General features: G+C 44.4%; 1 protein-coding gene across 13 annotated transcripts in view; it reads right to left on the bottom strand.

Annotated features, from left to right (window-relative positions):
* Positions 1-12,643, bottom strand: part of WDPCP (WD repeat containing planar cell polarity effector) — a 3,071,480-nt gene that overhangs the window by 1,181,315 nt on the left and 1,877,522 nt on the right. For all 13 annotated transcript variants that reach the window (XM_069608194.1, XM_069608204.1, XM_069608201.1 and 10 more), the window contains one exon: positions 4,685-4,748. In XM_069608194.1, coding sequence (XP_069464295.1) covers positions 4,685-4,748 — 64 coding nt within the window. The remainder of the gene's footprint in view (positions 1-4,684; positions 4,749-12,643) is intronic.

Raw genomic sequence — 12,643 nt, 5'->3', positions numbered from 1 at the left:
AGGAATTGAAGGATAACATAAGGAAAATTAAGAAGATAGTAAATATGGAAGAAAGAGGGAAGAAACAGGAAATATCAATTAAGACCAGATATAAAAACTGGTTAAGAGCATAAAAACAGATCATCAATAATGTAATAATGCAAATTGGCGTATTAGATTAGTACTTTGCAGAACTCACGATTCAAAGAAATGTTGGTATTTGTGCCGGCAATATCTCTTAGAAGAAAGAGGGACCGACATAAATGGTGTTGGTGAAGAAATGTGGATAGAATATATTTCCCGACTTTTCTTCACTAAAAATAGTAGTAAAATCACTGAAGACCAGAATTGGAAGAGAAATGGGTCCATCTTTCCATTTGACCAACAAGATATCCTACAAGTAATTAAGAAAATGAAAACCTCTCGAGCACACGGCCCGGGTGGGGTGGCAAATATAGTAATTAAACGCAGTGGAGGGGTTGTGCATCAGCCAAAATCAGCTCTGCATATGAGGCTCTGGGGAGGACCAGGAGGAAGGCATGGTATTTTGTTTTACTGGCCATCTGTGATATATGCCTAGTAAACAATACCATGCCTACCCCCTTGGGCCCCCCAGCACCTCACATGCACACAACCACATTGTATGTGTGCGAGGCACTGGGGAACCCAGAGGGCAGGCATGGAATTTTTTTTACTGGGCATCTCAGATAAAGCAAGCATGTTAAGTGTTATTATGTAACTAGACTGGCATTTTAATGCAGCCAGTTTAGCCATTTTGTACTGTGGTATGCCATTTGTATTGGGCATCTTTGAGAAAGCATGCATGATTAGTGTTATTATGTTGCTAGACTGGCATTTTAATGCAGCCAGTTTGGACATATTTCCATACTGTGGCTGGGCATTTTTTATGGTAATGCCAACTTGAGTACGTTCTTACATGGGGATACTGCCATATTTTGGCAGAACAAGTGTGGACATGATTTCTTATAGTATCATTACTGGCATTATACGTAAAGCAAACATGAATATGTACTTAAAAGGGAATACTGGCGAATACCGATGCAGCCAGCATAGAAATGTATGGGCACAGCCAGCGTGAAAAGGTTTTTACACCGGCATATATTGTGGGGAAAGGCAACCTGACAATGTGTTGGCAAAGTGCTCCTCTGCACTGTTGGTGACTTGCATCTATTGGATTTTTCCCTGCGTTACCGTACAAAACCAATTTCAAACTGTTTGGGATTTTACCCAATGTGTGCACCATTTTAAATCATATTTCTAAAACAATTGTCTGGGTGGGAAGCACCCCAACACCTCTTAATTGGTTCGTACTCCCTGGCTACGCTCCGTCACACTGGCATATTTGGGGGAAATATTTAAGCTCCTCCAAATAAAAAAAATCACCAGCCACCACTGGGGTGAACAGCCAGAAACTGAAAACTGAACAATTCTACTGGGGTAAAGTGAGATTTCTGCAACCATTGTTAAAGGACCAAGGGAGCAGTTGCCTCCTTTCGACTGCATTTCGCACCTTTATATGATATTTAACAGACTGTCCATGACTATCATTTGAAACTGGGGTATGAGGGATATCTCTTCTGTTAAACAGACTATTTTTGACCAGCTTTTATTTACAGCTGAGCCGGAGGTGATGTCTCTTCTGCTAAATACCACCTCGAACTACACATTATTTGAATCTATGCTGGGAGTGATGTCAAAAACAAAGAGGTGATGGCTGGAAGGTTTAGAATTAATCTTAACCACTGGCAATGCTCTGGGCACCCTCCAGACCACCGTTCTTCGCCTGCCAAGCCATTACAGAAGGGAAAAACCATATGCAAATCAGGCTTGGCCCCACCCCAAAAGGGGCAGTCCAGCCCGAACTGCTAGGCCACAACCCTTCTGCACGAGACCACAAGCATCCCCAAACATGTTTCGCCCTTGTTGGGGCTCATCAGTGAGGAGTAGCTTGGGTCTCTAGGCCCAGCAGGCACGGGACCCACGTCTGGGCATACCCGTCCCACTCAGGGTGACATAGCAAAAACAAAGAGGTGATGGCTGGAAGGTTTAGAATTAATCTTAACCACTGGCAATGCTCTGGGCACCCTCCAGACCACCGTTCTTCGCCTGCCAAGCCATTACAGAAGGGAAAAACCATATGCAAATCAGGCTTGGCCCCACCCCAAAAGGGGCAGTCCAGCCCGAACTGCTAGGCCACAACCCTTCTGCACGAGACCACAAGCATCCCCAAACATGTTTCGCCCTTGTTGGGGCTCATCAGTGAGGAGTAGCTTGGGTCTCTAGGCCCAGCAGGCACGGGACCCACGTCTGGGCATACCCGTCCCACTCAGGGTGACATAGCAAAAACAAAGAGGTGATGGCTGGAAGGTTTAGAATTAATCTTAACCACTGGCAATGCTCTGGTCACCCTCCAGACCACCGTTCTTCGCCTGCCAAGCCATTACAGAAGGGAAAAACCATATGCAAATCAGGCTTGGCCCCACCCCAAAAGGGGCAGTCCAGCCCGAACTGCTAGGCCACAACCCTTCTGCACGAGACCACAAGCATCCCCAAACATGTTTCGCCCTTGTTGGGGCTCATCAGTGAGGAGTAGCTTGGGTCTCTAGGCCCAGCAGGCACGGGACCCACGTCTGGGCATACCCGTCCCACTCAGGGTGACATAGCAAAAACAAAGAGGTGATGGCTGGAAGGTTTAGAATTAATCTTAACCACTGGCAATGCTCTGGGCACCCTCCAGACCACCGTTCTTCGCCTGCCAAGCCATTACAGAAGGGAAAAACCATATGCAAATCAGGCTTGGCCCCACCCCAAAAGGGGCAGTCTGCTTGAATTAAAATAATGCAGTATCTTGCTGAGTGCAAGGTCATTTTTGCAACTGTTAAAGTTAACTTTTTAGGATGTATATTAACTTAATGCAAAACCTTTAATGCATTAAACCTACTATGAACATGCTTAATGACACTTTAACCAGATTGGTCAAATATAGGAATACTTAAACCAGTTTGGCCTATTGACCTTTATTTGATGTGCCGCCACCACCCCCATCATGATGTATTTGTGCCCCCCTAATACTGATTTCTGTTGATGCATGGCGCCACCTAGGTGTTTGTACTGGTGTCTTGGTCACCCAGTCCAGAAATAGTAATCTGCATTAAAAAAATACAAGCGCAAAAGGAAAGACATTTCCAGAGAGCCAATGGCACAAGAGGGAAAAATTCTGCCTCCAAGATTTCTCTAAAAACAAATCACAAGCGACAAAAGAAACACTGGAGCTCAGAACAACAACAACAAAAAACACATGCCTATAACATTTACTTCAGTTGCAGAACAAATGTTTAAGCAGTAAGCAATCTTGGAACCTATTGGTAAATAATTTCATTTCAATTCAATTAAAAAATTGACAACTGTCTTTTTTCACACAACTGCATTTTTCACCTGGCTAGTGTGGTACTAACCCAGTGTTCAAAAAAGTGACAATTTAACAAATGATTTGGGAATTGCTTGTTGAAATATTTTTTTCGGGGGGTCCAGATACTATGACACTTAGCTCCATTTCCATAATCTTAGTCGATTTGCCTCAATGATGCGCAAGACGAGGGAGGGGGAAGGGTACTGCTGAGCGTGATAGCTCAAGATGGTGGAAATCTGGAAAATCATGATAGTCAAGAGAATTAGGCTTTTTGTAATCGCGTCCTTTCAAAAGTCATTGAGAAATCTTTACCATGGACTCCATTTGCTAGCAATTAGGCAGAACACTCCAAGTGATTACAGTGTGGAAAAGCCTCAATAGGGTCACAAGACCTTTTATACAATAAGAGATTTTCCGAAATGAAGCAACGGAGGGGTTTAGTTGTGTAATGTAACTTACAATTTAAATACTACGATTGAAATCGCAGGGCATGCCACTTAATCAGATAAGTGATATTAACGTCTAGAATAACAGCCTAATTTAACAGATTGTCCCCATTGTGCAAAATGAGATTTAGCAGTGGTTCTTTTAGCGGGGCTTTGTCTCCCTGAAAACAATGAAATCGGCTGAAGGGCAGCGACCCGCTGGGAACGGACAGAAGCACCAATAGCTTTTTCCATCTGACCTCACTGCGACATTGTGGGAGCAGGACCTCCTAAAACAAGGGCTTCACGCCAGGCCGGCACACAGGACCTTTAACACCTAGGTAATTTCACTTCTGTAGCTAATTAAATGGGAGGGACGAAGGGGGGATGAAATGCAAAACCTCTTGGGTTCGCGCTGAGCTTCTCTTTTCTCAAAGAGAACCAGGAGAAGCGTTCATAATGTGTCACTTTTCACAGAAACCGAAAAGACCACTGGGAGCCTTCTAGATCCCCAGGGCACAGCCTGTGCTCGTATTCTGGCTTCTACAGCTGTACTCTTTAAGGCAAAGGATTAGAGGCGTTTAAGCTTATTAGAGTGAAAGATGACATGTACCCCTTCAAAACGCGTGCGAAGAAAAAGTTCAAGAGCACAAAAACGAATGCCGCGAGAAAATACAACGTTCCATAGGCCATCGAAGGGAAAATGTCAGCAAGTCAGAGGACGCCACTGACCAATTCCATGAAAGCAAACAATAGTGCGCCCCCGCAACATGAGACATTGATCAAAAATCTGAGAACAAGATCAGATCGAGAACAACAGGGGTGACGGCTTCAAAAGCAAATGACTTACCATAAACAGGTCACAAGCACCTATGTCAACTGCCAGCAGAAACGCCTTTTCAAATCTTTCATACCTGCAACGAAAGCGGGAGCCGGGTTATCTCACGCCCGAAACGATTTCATGCCCTACATATGAAATGTAACATGTCAAACATTTGATACGGATAACGTTGCTGCAGAGTTGATCAGAAACTATCAACATACTCGTAGACATTCTTCTAAACGTTGCCAATGTGTAACTATAACCCTTCCTATTTCCAGTTTAATGTTTAGTATTTATTTGTGTTGATTGGTCAAACACTTCTATCACAAAGGCCGTATTACATGGCAGTCTCTTTCCCTTTAATCATTATATTTCTGTAAGGAGCCGGGTATTTCAATGGGGTGGGGGGCGGGGATTAAGGGAATGCAATGGGACATAAAAAAGGGGACATTCAGGGACAGAAAGTAAAATATGTCGAATACAATCCATAAAGCAGTCCACGTAGATCAACACATAAGCAAACAATTTAAAAATGATGGCTCACAAATGGTATCAATATCACACGTTCAAAAACCATGACAAAGAAAACGTGCAAAATGTTGAAATATTAAGTTTATCTTAGACCCACGTGAACGGCTTAGAAGCTCTAATCCTTAGTGAAAAAAAAAATCACACAATAACAAGTCATCACTACAGGTCAGACATACATTAACATAGAATACATTTTAGGCCAAGAGCAAGTACTTACATTAATGCATAGAGCAGTATATACGTTTTAGCATCAGGGTAAGGCATACAGGCATGGACAAGTCTTGAAACACTCACATTTCATAACAAATTAATTGGACCTTCAATAGAAACCTTTTTAAAACTCAGAACGATTGAAATAGACAGGTGGATCCATTAGATGTGAAACACCTACGCCAGCGATTCAGTCAACACCACTTTGTATTCTAAGGCATATTTTGTATTTCTTTAAAAACCCTGGCGGGAAGAGGCTATACAGGGTCAGGTAATTCACCCAGGCCTTAACGTCAGCCCAGACATTACTATACCCGGTAAATCCCTCCGCCAGTAGGGGGTCTATTAGCATCCAAGCATGGTTTGCAGGATGCTAACCGTCTTTATTCAAATTGAGAAACAGCAAACCAAAATGGCCACCATGGTCAAGGGAAAAGGGAACTACACGTATTCCCCTTCACCCTTTCCAGTATGCGCCAGAACACAGTGTTCCAGTTGCTGGCGATGGCCCAGGGAGCTTCAGGTAAGTGGATTGCAGTGGTGTGGGCAGGGAACATTACGAGTCCGGCGGTAGCGTGCCGGTAAAACCGGCAGGCTGCCACCGGACTCGTGGGGATTTACCGACTTCGGACTTGCCAGAATTACGGGGGCATTACAACCCCGGTGGTCTGGTAATTCCGGAGCCGACATTCCGTTACTCCCCATTCCTGTGGAGTCCTATAGGAATGGAATGGGGGCTGTGGAAACACCGGCACCATGCGGTAATGGTGCCGGTGTTTCCACATCCGTCTGCGGCCGGTGGTGTTATGCCCGCCAGATCAGACCTGGCGGGCGTAACACCACACAGCCACAAAACTCGTAGTTAGCTGGTCCGGAAAACGGTACTGGTACGGTTTTACCGGCACTGTTAAATCCGGACCAGCTAACAAGTAATGAGGCCCATGGACATTAGGGTAGGGATAGAGAGGGGGTAGTGGGTTGGAATTAACTTCTTCCCAGTGGTGGATATGGTGGCCTCCCGCTGCTCAAGGGACTCAGAAAGTGGGTTTTCCCATGAGGCAAAGCCTGCCTTCTGTGCTCTCCGATTGGCTGGCAGGCCACCTGGCCCTCCCCAATTGGCTAGAAGGTCGAATTGCCCCTTCACCCAGGGTACTAAATATATATATATGCCCATATATAACACACAGTTATTAAAAGGGCTGCTGGCTGAAAAGCCAGCACTTGCTAAAGGTGGCAAAAAAGGCACAAGGCTTGTTGACGGGTATCTTTTGAAAATTCTGTGCAAGTTTGCAAAATGGTTTGGTTAATGGAACACTTCAGCTTTTTTGTTTTAATCTTCCCTAAATTTGCATGAGCGTAGTGAGAGAGCTTGAATTATTTAGTGGGGATATAAGGGTTCTCCCCCAAGACCTTTTTAAAACATTGGGCTGCAATGGTGCATTTTACAGCACTTATATCAAAAAATGAGTTAAAAAGCCATACAATTTCAAATAAGTACTGTAGGGGAAAACATGGAAAACCCCAACAGGCGTCAGATCACAACTACAACAGTAGCATTTCTGAACACATTTCATGCTGGCTGCAGCCAAAGAAAAAACAGCACAGCCTGCCCAAACAATATATGCCAACATTGACCTGTAAAACACATTTTCATCCTGCCATTGCCCAAAAGTGTATGCTTGTATTGCCAAGGTAAGAAACCATTTTCATGATGGTTGTGCCCAGTTTAGACCAGCATACCACTGTGGAAAAACCTGTGTGCTGGCTGCGCCAAATATACATCATCAAGCCACTGTAAGAATACATGTTCATGCTGGTTCTGCACATTATATGCTAGCATGCCACTATAGGAGCACATTTTCATTTTGACTGTGCCCAATATACACTTAAATATCATTGTAAGAACATAACACATTTTCATGATGGGTGTGCACAATACATCACGGCATGCTACTCTAAGTACAAATGTAATCCTGGCTGTGCCAAATATATGTCAGGGTGGTATATAAATAAGTGTCATATTGGTTATGCTGATAAGTGAAAAATATAGCGCTATAAACACATTTTTATTCTGCGTGTGCCCAATATCTGACATGGTAAACCATTTTCATGATGTTTTTGACCCCAATATATGCCACCATTCCCAAAGCAAATCTTTTTTATGCTGCGTGTGCCCACAACATATACCAGCCTTTCCATGGTGAAATGTTTTCATTTTGCCTCACTTTCCTGTGATAACAATATATGCAGCCTCCCTCCCCACTGCCAGTGCACCAGTCTCCAGTGGGAGACAAGGGATAGAATAGGGAGGTTGCCACCGGATCCCCCCAAACAAATCTGCAGGTCTGGCTGTTGGGTTTCTCAAGTCTCCATAAACATGTATATTTTTAGATTTAATAAAAATAATGGTTACACTCCAACTGTGATAGGTTGTTTGCAATGTATTGTGTGTGTGTTTGCTAAAGGTTAAATTGTTGACCGTAATGCAAATAAATAAAGGTTGTTCAAAACGTACATCAACTCTGTGATGCAAAAACCTTTTTGTAAACTGCATTTTCATTTGGACCATCTACCTTGCTTCTCTGCCACTAGTCTTTCCGCAGTCTGATATGATCATGTTTCAGTAGTTATATACATTTTTCTTTAAAAACAAAATAGTCTTTTGCTCATGACAAACTCTTATGTGATTATTTGTATATCTACCACATCCATCCTAACTGCAGAACACTATTCTTATGTGCTAAATTAAAAATATTTGTATTTTGAAAAACAGAGAGCACTCGAGAAAACCTGGAGACATACTACTATTAGAGAAATAATTGGTAAATATGGTCTTTCCTCAAAACTTCACAAAAGGTCTCCTGACTATAAATCAGTTTGAACTATTGATACCATTCTCATGCCTGCAGAAAAGGACCAGCATGTGGTGTTAAATATAACCATAGCAATATGAGCCTAAAAGTGGCCAGGAGAATTTGAAAACGTTCTGTCTCTCAAAAAGACACACTCAAATATCCAAGGGATCAAGAAACAACTTGAGACAAACTTAGAGTTCTGTACTAGTTTAATTTCTTATCACAAAACAAGGCATTTGGTTTGACTGAAGCCTCACAGGTGGAGAGGCTCTTACCTGGTCTAAGACAGAAGGACCATCCTGAGAAGAAGAGCAGCAAACATCCAGGAAGGTCAAGCCGAGGGGCCGCGTGGTTGCAAGAAGGTGCACCATCTGAGGATCTGCAAGTGCCGCAGAGATGCCACAGCACGCCAAGAGATTGGAGGATCATAGAGGCGCCGGAAACAGAGAGCGGAGAACCCTGAGACCAAACGGGCAGAGACTGTAGAGACCCTAAAGGTACAAGGGCTACTGGGGCGGCTGGAAGGGGTAACAGAGGGCCCTGGCAGACGCTAGAGCTACAATAATGGGGCACAAGAGAAGCCCCTGGGGAGGAAGAGCTAAAATCCCTAACGAAAAAAACTGCAGCACCAAAAGGAGAGAATCCCACGGGTCTGGGACCTGCACCCTTTTGTGAAGATCAATTCAAGCCATCTTCATAGTCACAGTACCTGGCAGGATAGTGAACCAGATCTACAATACCAGGAGAAAAGTATCTTCTGGCTCTGTGACCTGCACCCTTTTATGAAGATCAAGCCAAATCATCTTCATAGTCACAGTACTTTGCAGAAGAGAAAAGCAGGTTTAACGTTCCAAGGCAAGAGAAATACACAGATCAGGGACCCACACCCGTAAGACTGGGAACTCATGTAAATTGGGAGAAGGGAAGTGCAAAGCAAGCCAGTGGAAGGGGAACCCCCCCACCCCAATAATACTGAACTGGGAATTGTTAAAGGCTGAGAAAGACTTAGCAGGAAGGGAGTCATTCTGCCCAGCCCCTGTGAACTCAGAAACGAACTGAGACCCGGAGTAGAAAGTTATTCTCACAGGCAAAATTTCCCCTAAGTTGGAAACTGTGGCTCTTTGTCCAGAAGAAGGAAGGCGCTCTTCTGGACCAAGAACATCCACAACCCTTTTCTTTTTAATTACAAGGGTGAGGGATAGAAGTAGGCATTTTGGCACGCCGGTGGACAATTTTTGTTTACTTGGACATTCTAACCGACGCCGTAGCTACTTATTAGAAGTGGGGAAACCCCTATCAGAGTTAGGGAGTGACCCGTTTTCTCTTCATTTTTGGTTACATAAAAGTCTTTGTCAATCGCCATGCCACCATTGTGTCAGACTCGTATTTCTGCACCCTTATGGTACTCATGGTTCCGATTTCTTCTGGGCTCTGAGTCTCCTCTGATACAACGTTCATTCTTTGCCTGTTTATTTTCACTTTTTTGCCTAAATATATCTTTGAAAAATATGGGGGGGGCATATAAGGGGTAGAGTTGGGTGGTGTACAGGAAATAAATAATAGGGATGGGGTACTGGAGGGGGGACTGCCCCCAATAAAAAAAGTGGTGCGGAAAAAAAAACAGCATATGAATGAACACAGAACTTCTCCTTAGCAACCTCTACTGTCAGGTCCTTCCAGGGGCTCTTGTCTGCTTTCACTTTCAGCACAGGGGAGACTCTGATTTTTCTCAATCTTTTCTTCTTCTATTTAGGTCACTCTTACATGTCTCTATACAGCGTCTTGACTGTTCCAGGGCTCTTGATTCTAAACACTTCTTAGGCCTTACTTCACGTCTTATGGCTGTGCTCACCATTCTCATAGGCCTTTCCCAGACCTCAGGCTTTCAGCACATTACTTTAGGTCTCTCTATGACACCTGGTTCACAGTGTAAACCTCTTAAATCTCCTCATGACCTCTGTTTTTCAGCACCATTCTCCTAGAGATGTTCACAATCTGGTTCCTCGCCACCAGTCTATGAGGTGTCTTCATGAACTCTGCCTTCTCCCAGGTCACTGGGCAGTACAGGAAGAGCAAAAGGGGAAAGGATGGGCCGGGTCAGGCCATTGGAAAAGGTGGCGAGTTAATTCTGGGGTATTAAGAGGAAATCGGTTAAAGGGGCGATCGGTCTGGAGAGTGGAGGAGACTGTGGGGAACAAGGAAGGCAATAGGGACAGATGAGTGGCAGGGTTTTCTGGGGCCATGCCCTGGATAAGGTAAAAGGGAGATAATGGGCAGAGGTTCCGGAGGTGTCCCCCAAAGAGGCAGCAGGGAGAGGGAAGGTGGTCACTGGGACATGGAGCGAAATGAGGTCCTTTCACAAGTAATGTGTCATAAGCCGGTTATCGCTAACCAGTGCCCCCAACTCCCATTGTGAGAGGATCTTTTTTCGCAGTGGAAGTTGCAAAAAGAAAATTTTGAAATCATTGCATAGAACTCTCTCAGTGACGTCTGATTTCCTCAGAATTCTCTTAGTTCTCTCCGCAACAGCTGGCTCTCTTAGTATTAGAACCAGTACTTCTCGCCCTCAATGAGGGTCCTTTTCAGGCAGACGATATTCTGGCCCTCCTGGCAGGAGTAGTTCTTCATAAGCTCTTATGGAAGAGCAGAGTCCTCAGGCCTTACTTCTGCTCTTACCTCTAGTTGGTAAAACCTGGCTCTAGGTTCTCTCGGAGCATCACTAATCTTTGTGCCATGATCTGTGGCGTACATCTGCCATAGGAATCTGCTACACCACTCAAAGGAGGTGAACTACCTCGTCTCAGGTAGAAGTTGCCCGATGTATCCAGGGAAAGGTGATGTATCCTGCCTCCTGCAGGATCTGCCCTGGGCCAGTAATAACAAGGAGCAGGAACCAGGCTGACCCAGGTTTGTAGAAAAAGGAACACGCTTTATTCTCTTAGTTACAGGTTCAGTTCAGAAAGTAGTTGAGATAAGATCAGTAGCTTCTACCCTGGTTCCCTGCCCAGTGCCAAGTCTCTAACCATCCTTCTTGGAATTCCCAGGTGCCCCAACACTCCAAGCTCCACAAGCATTCCAGCAAAGCCCTTGTACTCAACACAGACATTATTCATCACATATAGGATAATACAAAAGGTAAATAACACGTCTATTTTCTCCCAGTCTTCACCCCTCTTTGGCTTTTAACATCCTCTTTTATAGTGCTAGGCCTGGCAGGCTTTTTAAAAGCATAAACAAAAAGTGTTCAAAGGCACACCATGGGTTAAAGAATTCGGATATTTAAAAACCTTCAGATAGATTTTTGTGTGCAGGGGAGGTAAAGTAAGTTTGCACATAAATCGTACGAAACATAGGGAGGATGGGATACCAGTTGACGGATACCTCTGCCCCCTGCACATCTTTAGACTGGAAGAAGCCAGTCGTAGTGTATTTTTGGATATAGATAAATCATTCAAAATATATAGATTCTAGAATCTTTGCAAGCCGGCCCAGAATCGGTCTTTTCACTGAGTGGCTTGTTCTGAGCCCCTTAATTGGCTTTGCTTCCTGTGAAGTTCAGTTTGAAAGATTACCTCATAATTATTCCCCTTGGCCAGGATTTAATATGTATGCAGATGGCTTAACAGTCGGCTTCACAGATTTAAGTAAGGGCAGAGCAATCAGTGCCAGCATGGAACTACAGAGGAACAAGTATATGGCTTCCTGGTGATCTTTGTTCTCCAAGTAAACTGCTTATCCCACCTGACCACAAGTGGCCTGAATAGAATCTTCGCTTCAGGCCAGAAGGTATAGGGCTTTCCTTGTGCGTTTATGTATTGACTCCTTTACGTGGTCAGCAAACACTTGCAGTTCAATTTTCCTCTGCAACCTAAGTGTGATAAAAGCTTATGGTTGGATTCAACTCTGCTGATGAAATCCTTTGCATACCGAGCTTTGTAATTCTAACATTCCCTGAAGTTATACTCCAACAATGGCACAGTATGCTGAGACTTGTGGCTCGCAGTCATCATTTTAGCAAATGGTAGCTCCAAAAGGGGTATTGGAATACCAGGTCTTTGGAGGGAAGGCAAGCCCAGAGAATCCCAATCCATCGGCTTTAGGGAGGTTTCAGGCCTGACACCGCAGCGGTCTGGTCTCCCTCAGTTACCAACCAAGAACTGTCCTTCAGGGATCCTCTCTGTTATCACTCCTTTTAAACATATACATTAAACTCCATACCCCTGTCTTCGACTGGCTCCTCCCTCTGGAACAGCCTCCCTGCCTCTCTGAAACTTGAGCACAACCATCTCCAGTTCCGGAAGCACCTCAAGACCTTCCTCTTTGCTTCCGCCTTCTCTCCTCCTCTCCCTACTAATCTCCTGTCTAATACTGCACTGGTCACCCGGCCACC

This window comes from Ambystoma mexicanum, chromosome 4q, assembly GCF_040938575.1.
Source record: "Ambystoma mexicanum isolate Mex_15411 chromosome 4q, UKY_AmexF1_1, whole genome shotgun sequence".
NCBI lineage: Eukaryota > Metazoa > Chordata > Amphibia > Caudata > Ambystomatidae > Ambystoma > Ambystoma mexicanum.
Note: the sequence above shows the minus strand (reverse complement) of the source record. Positions and strands in the feature narration are given on the sequence as shown.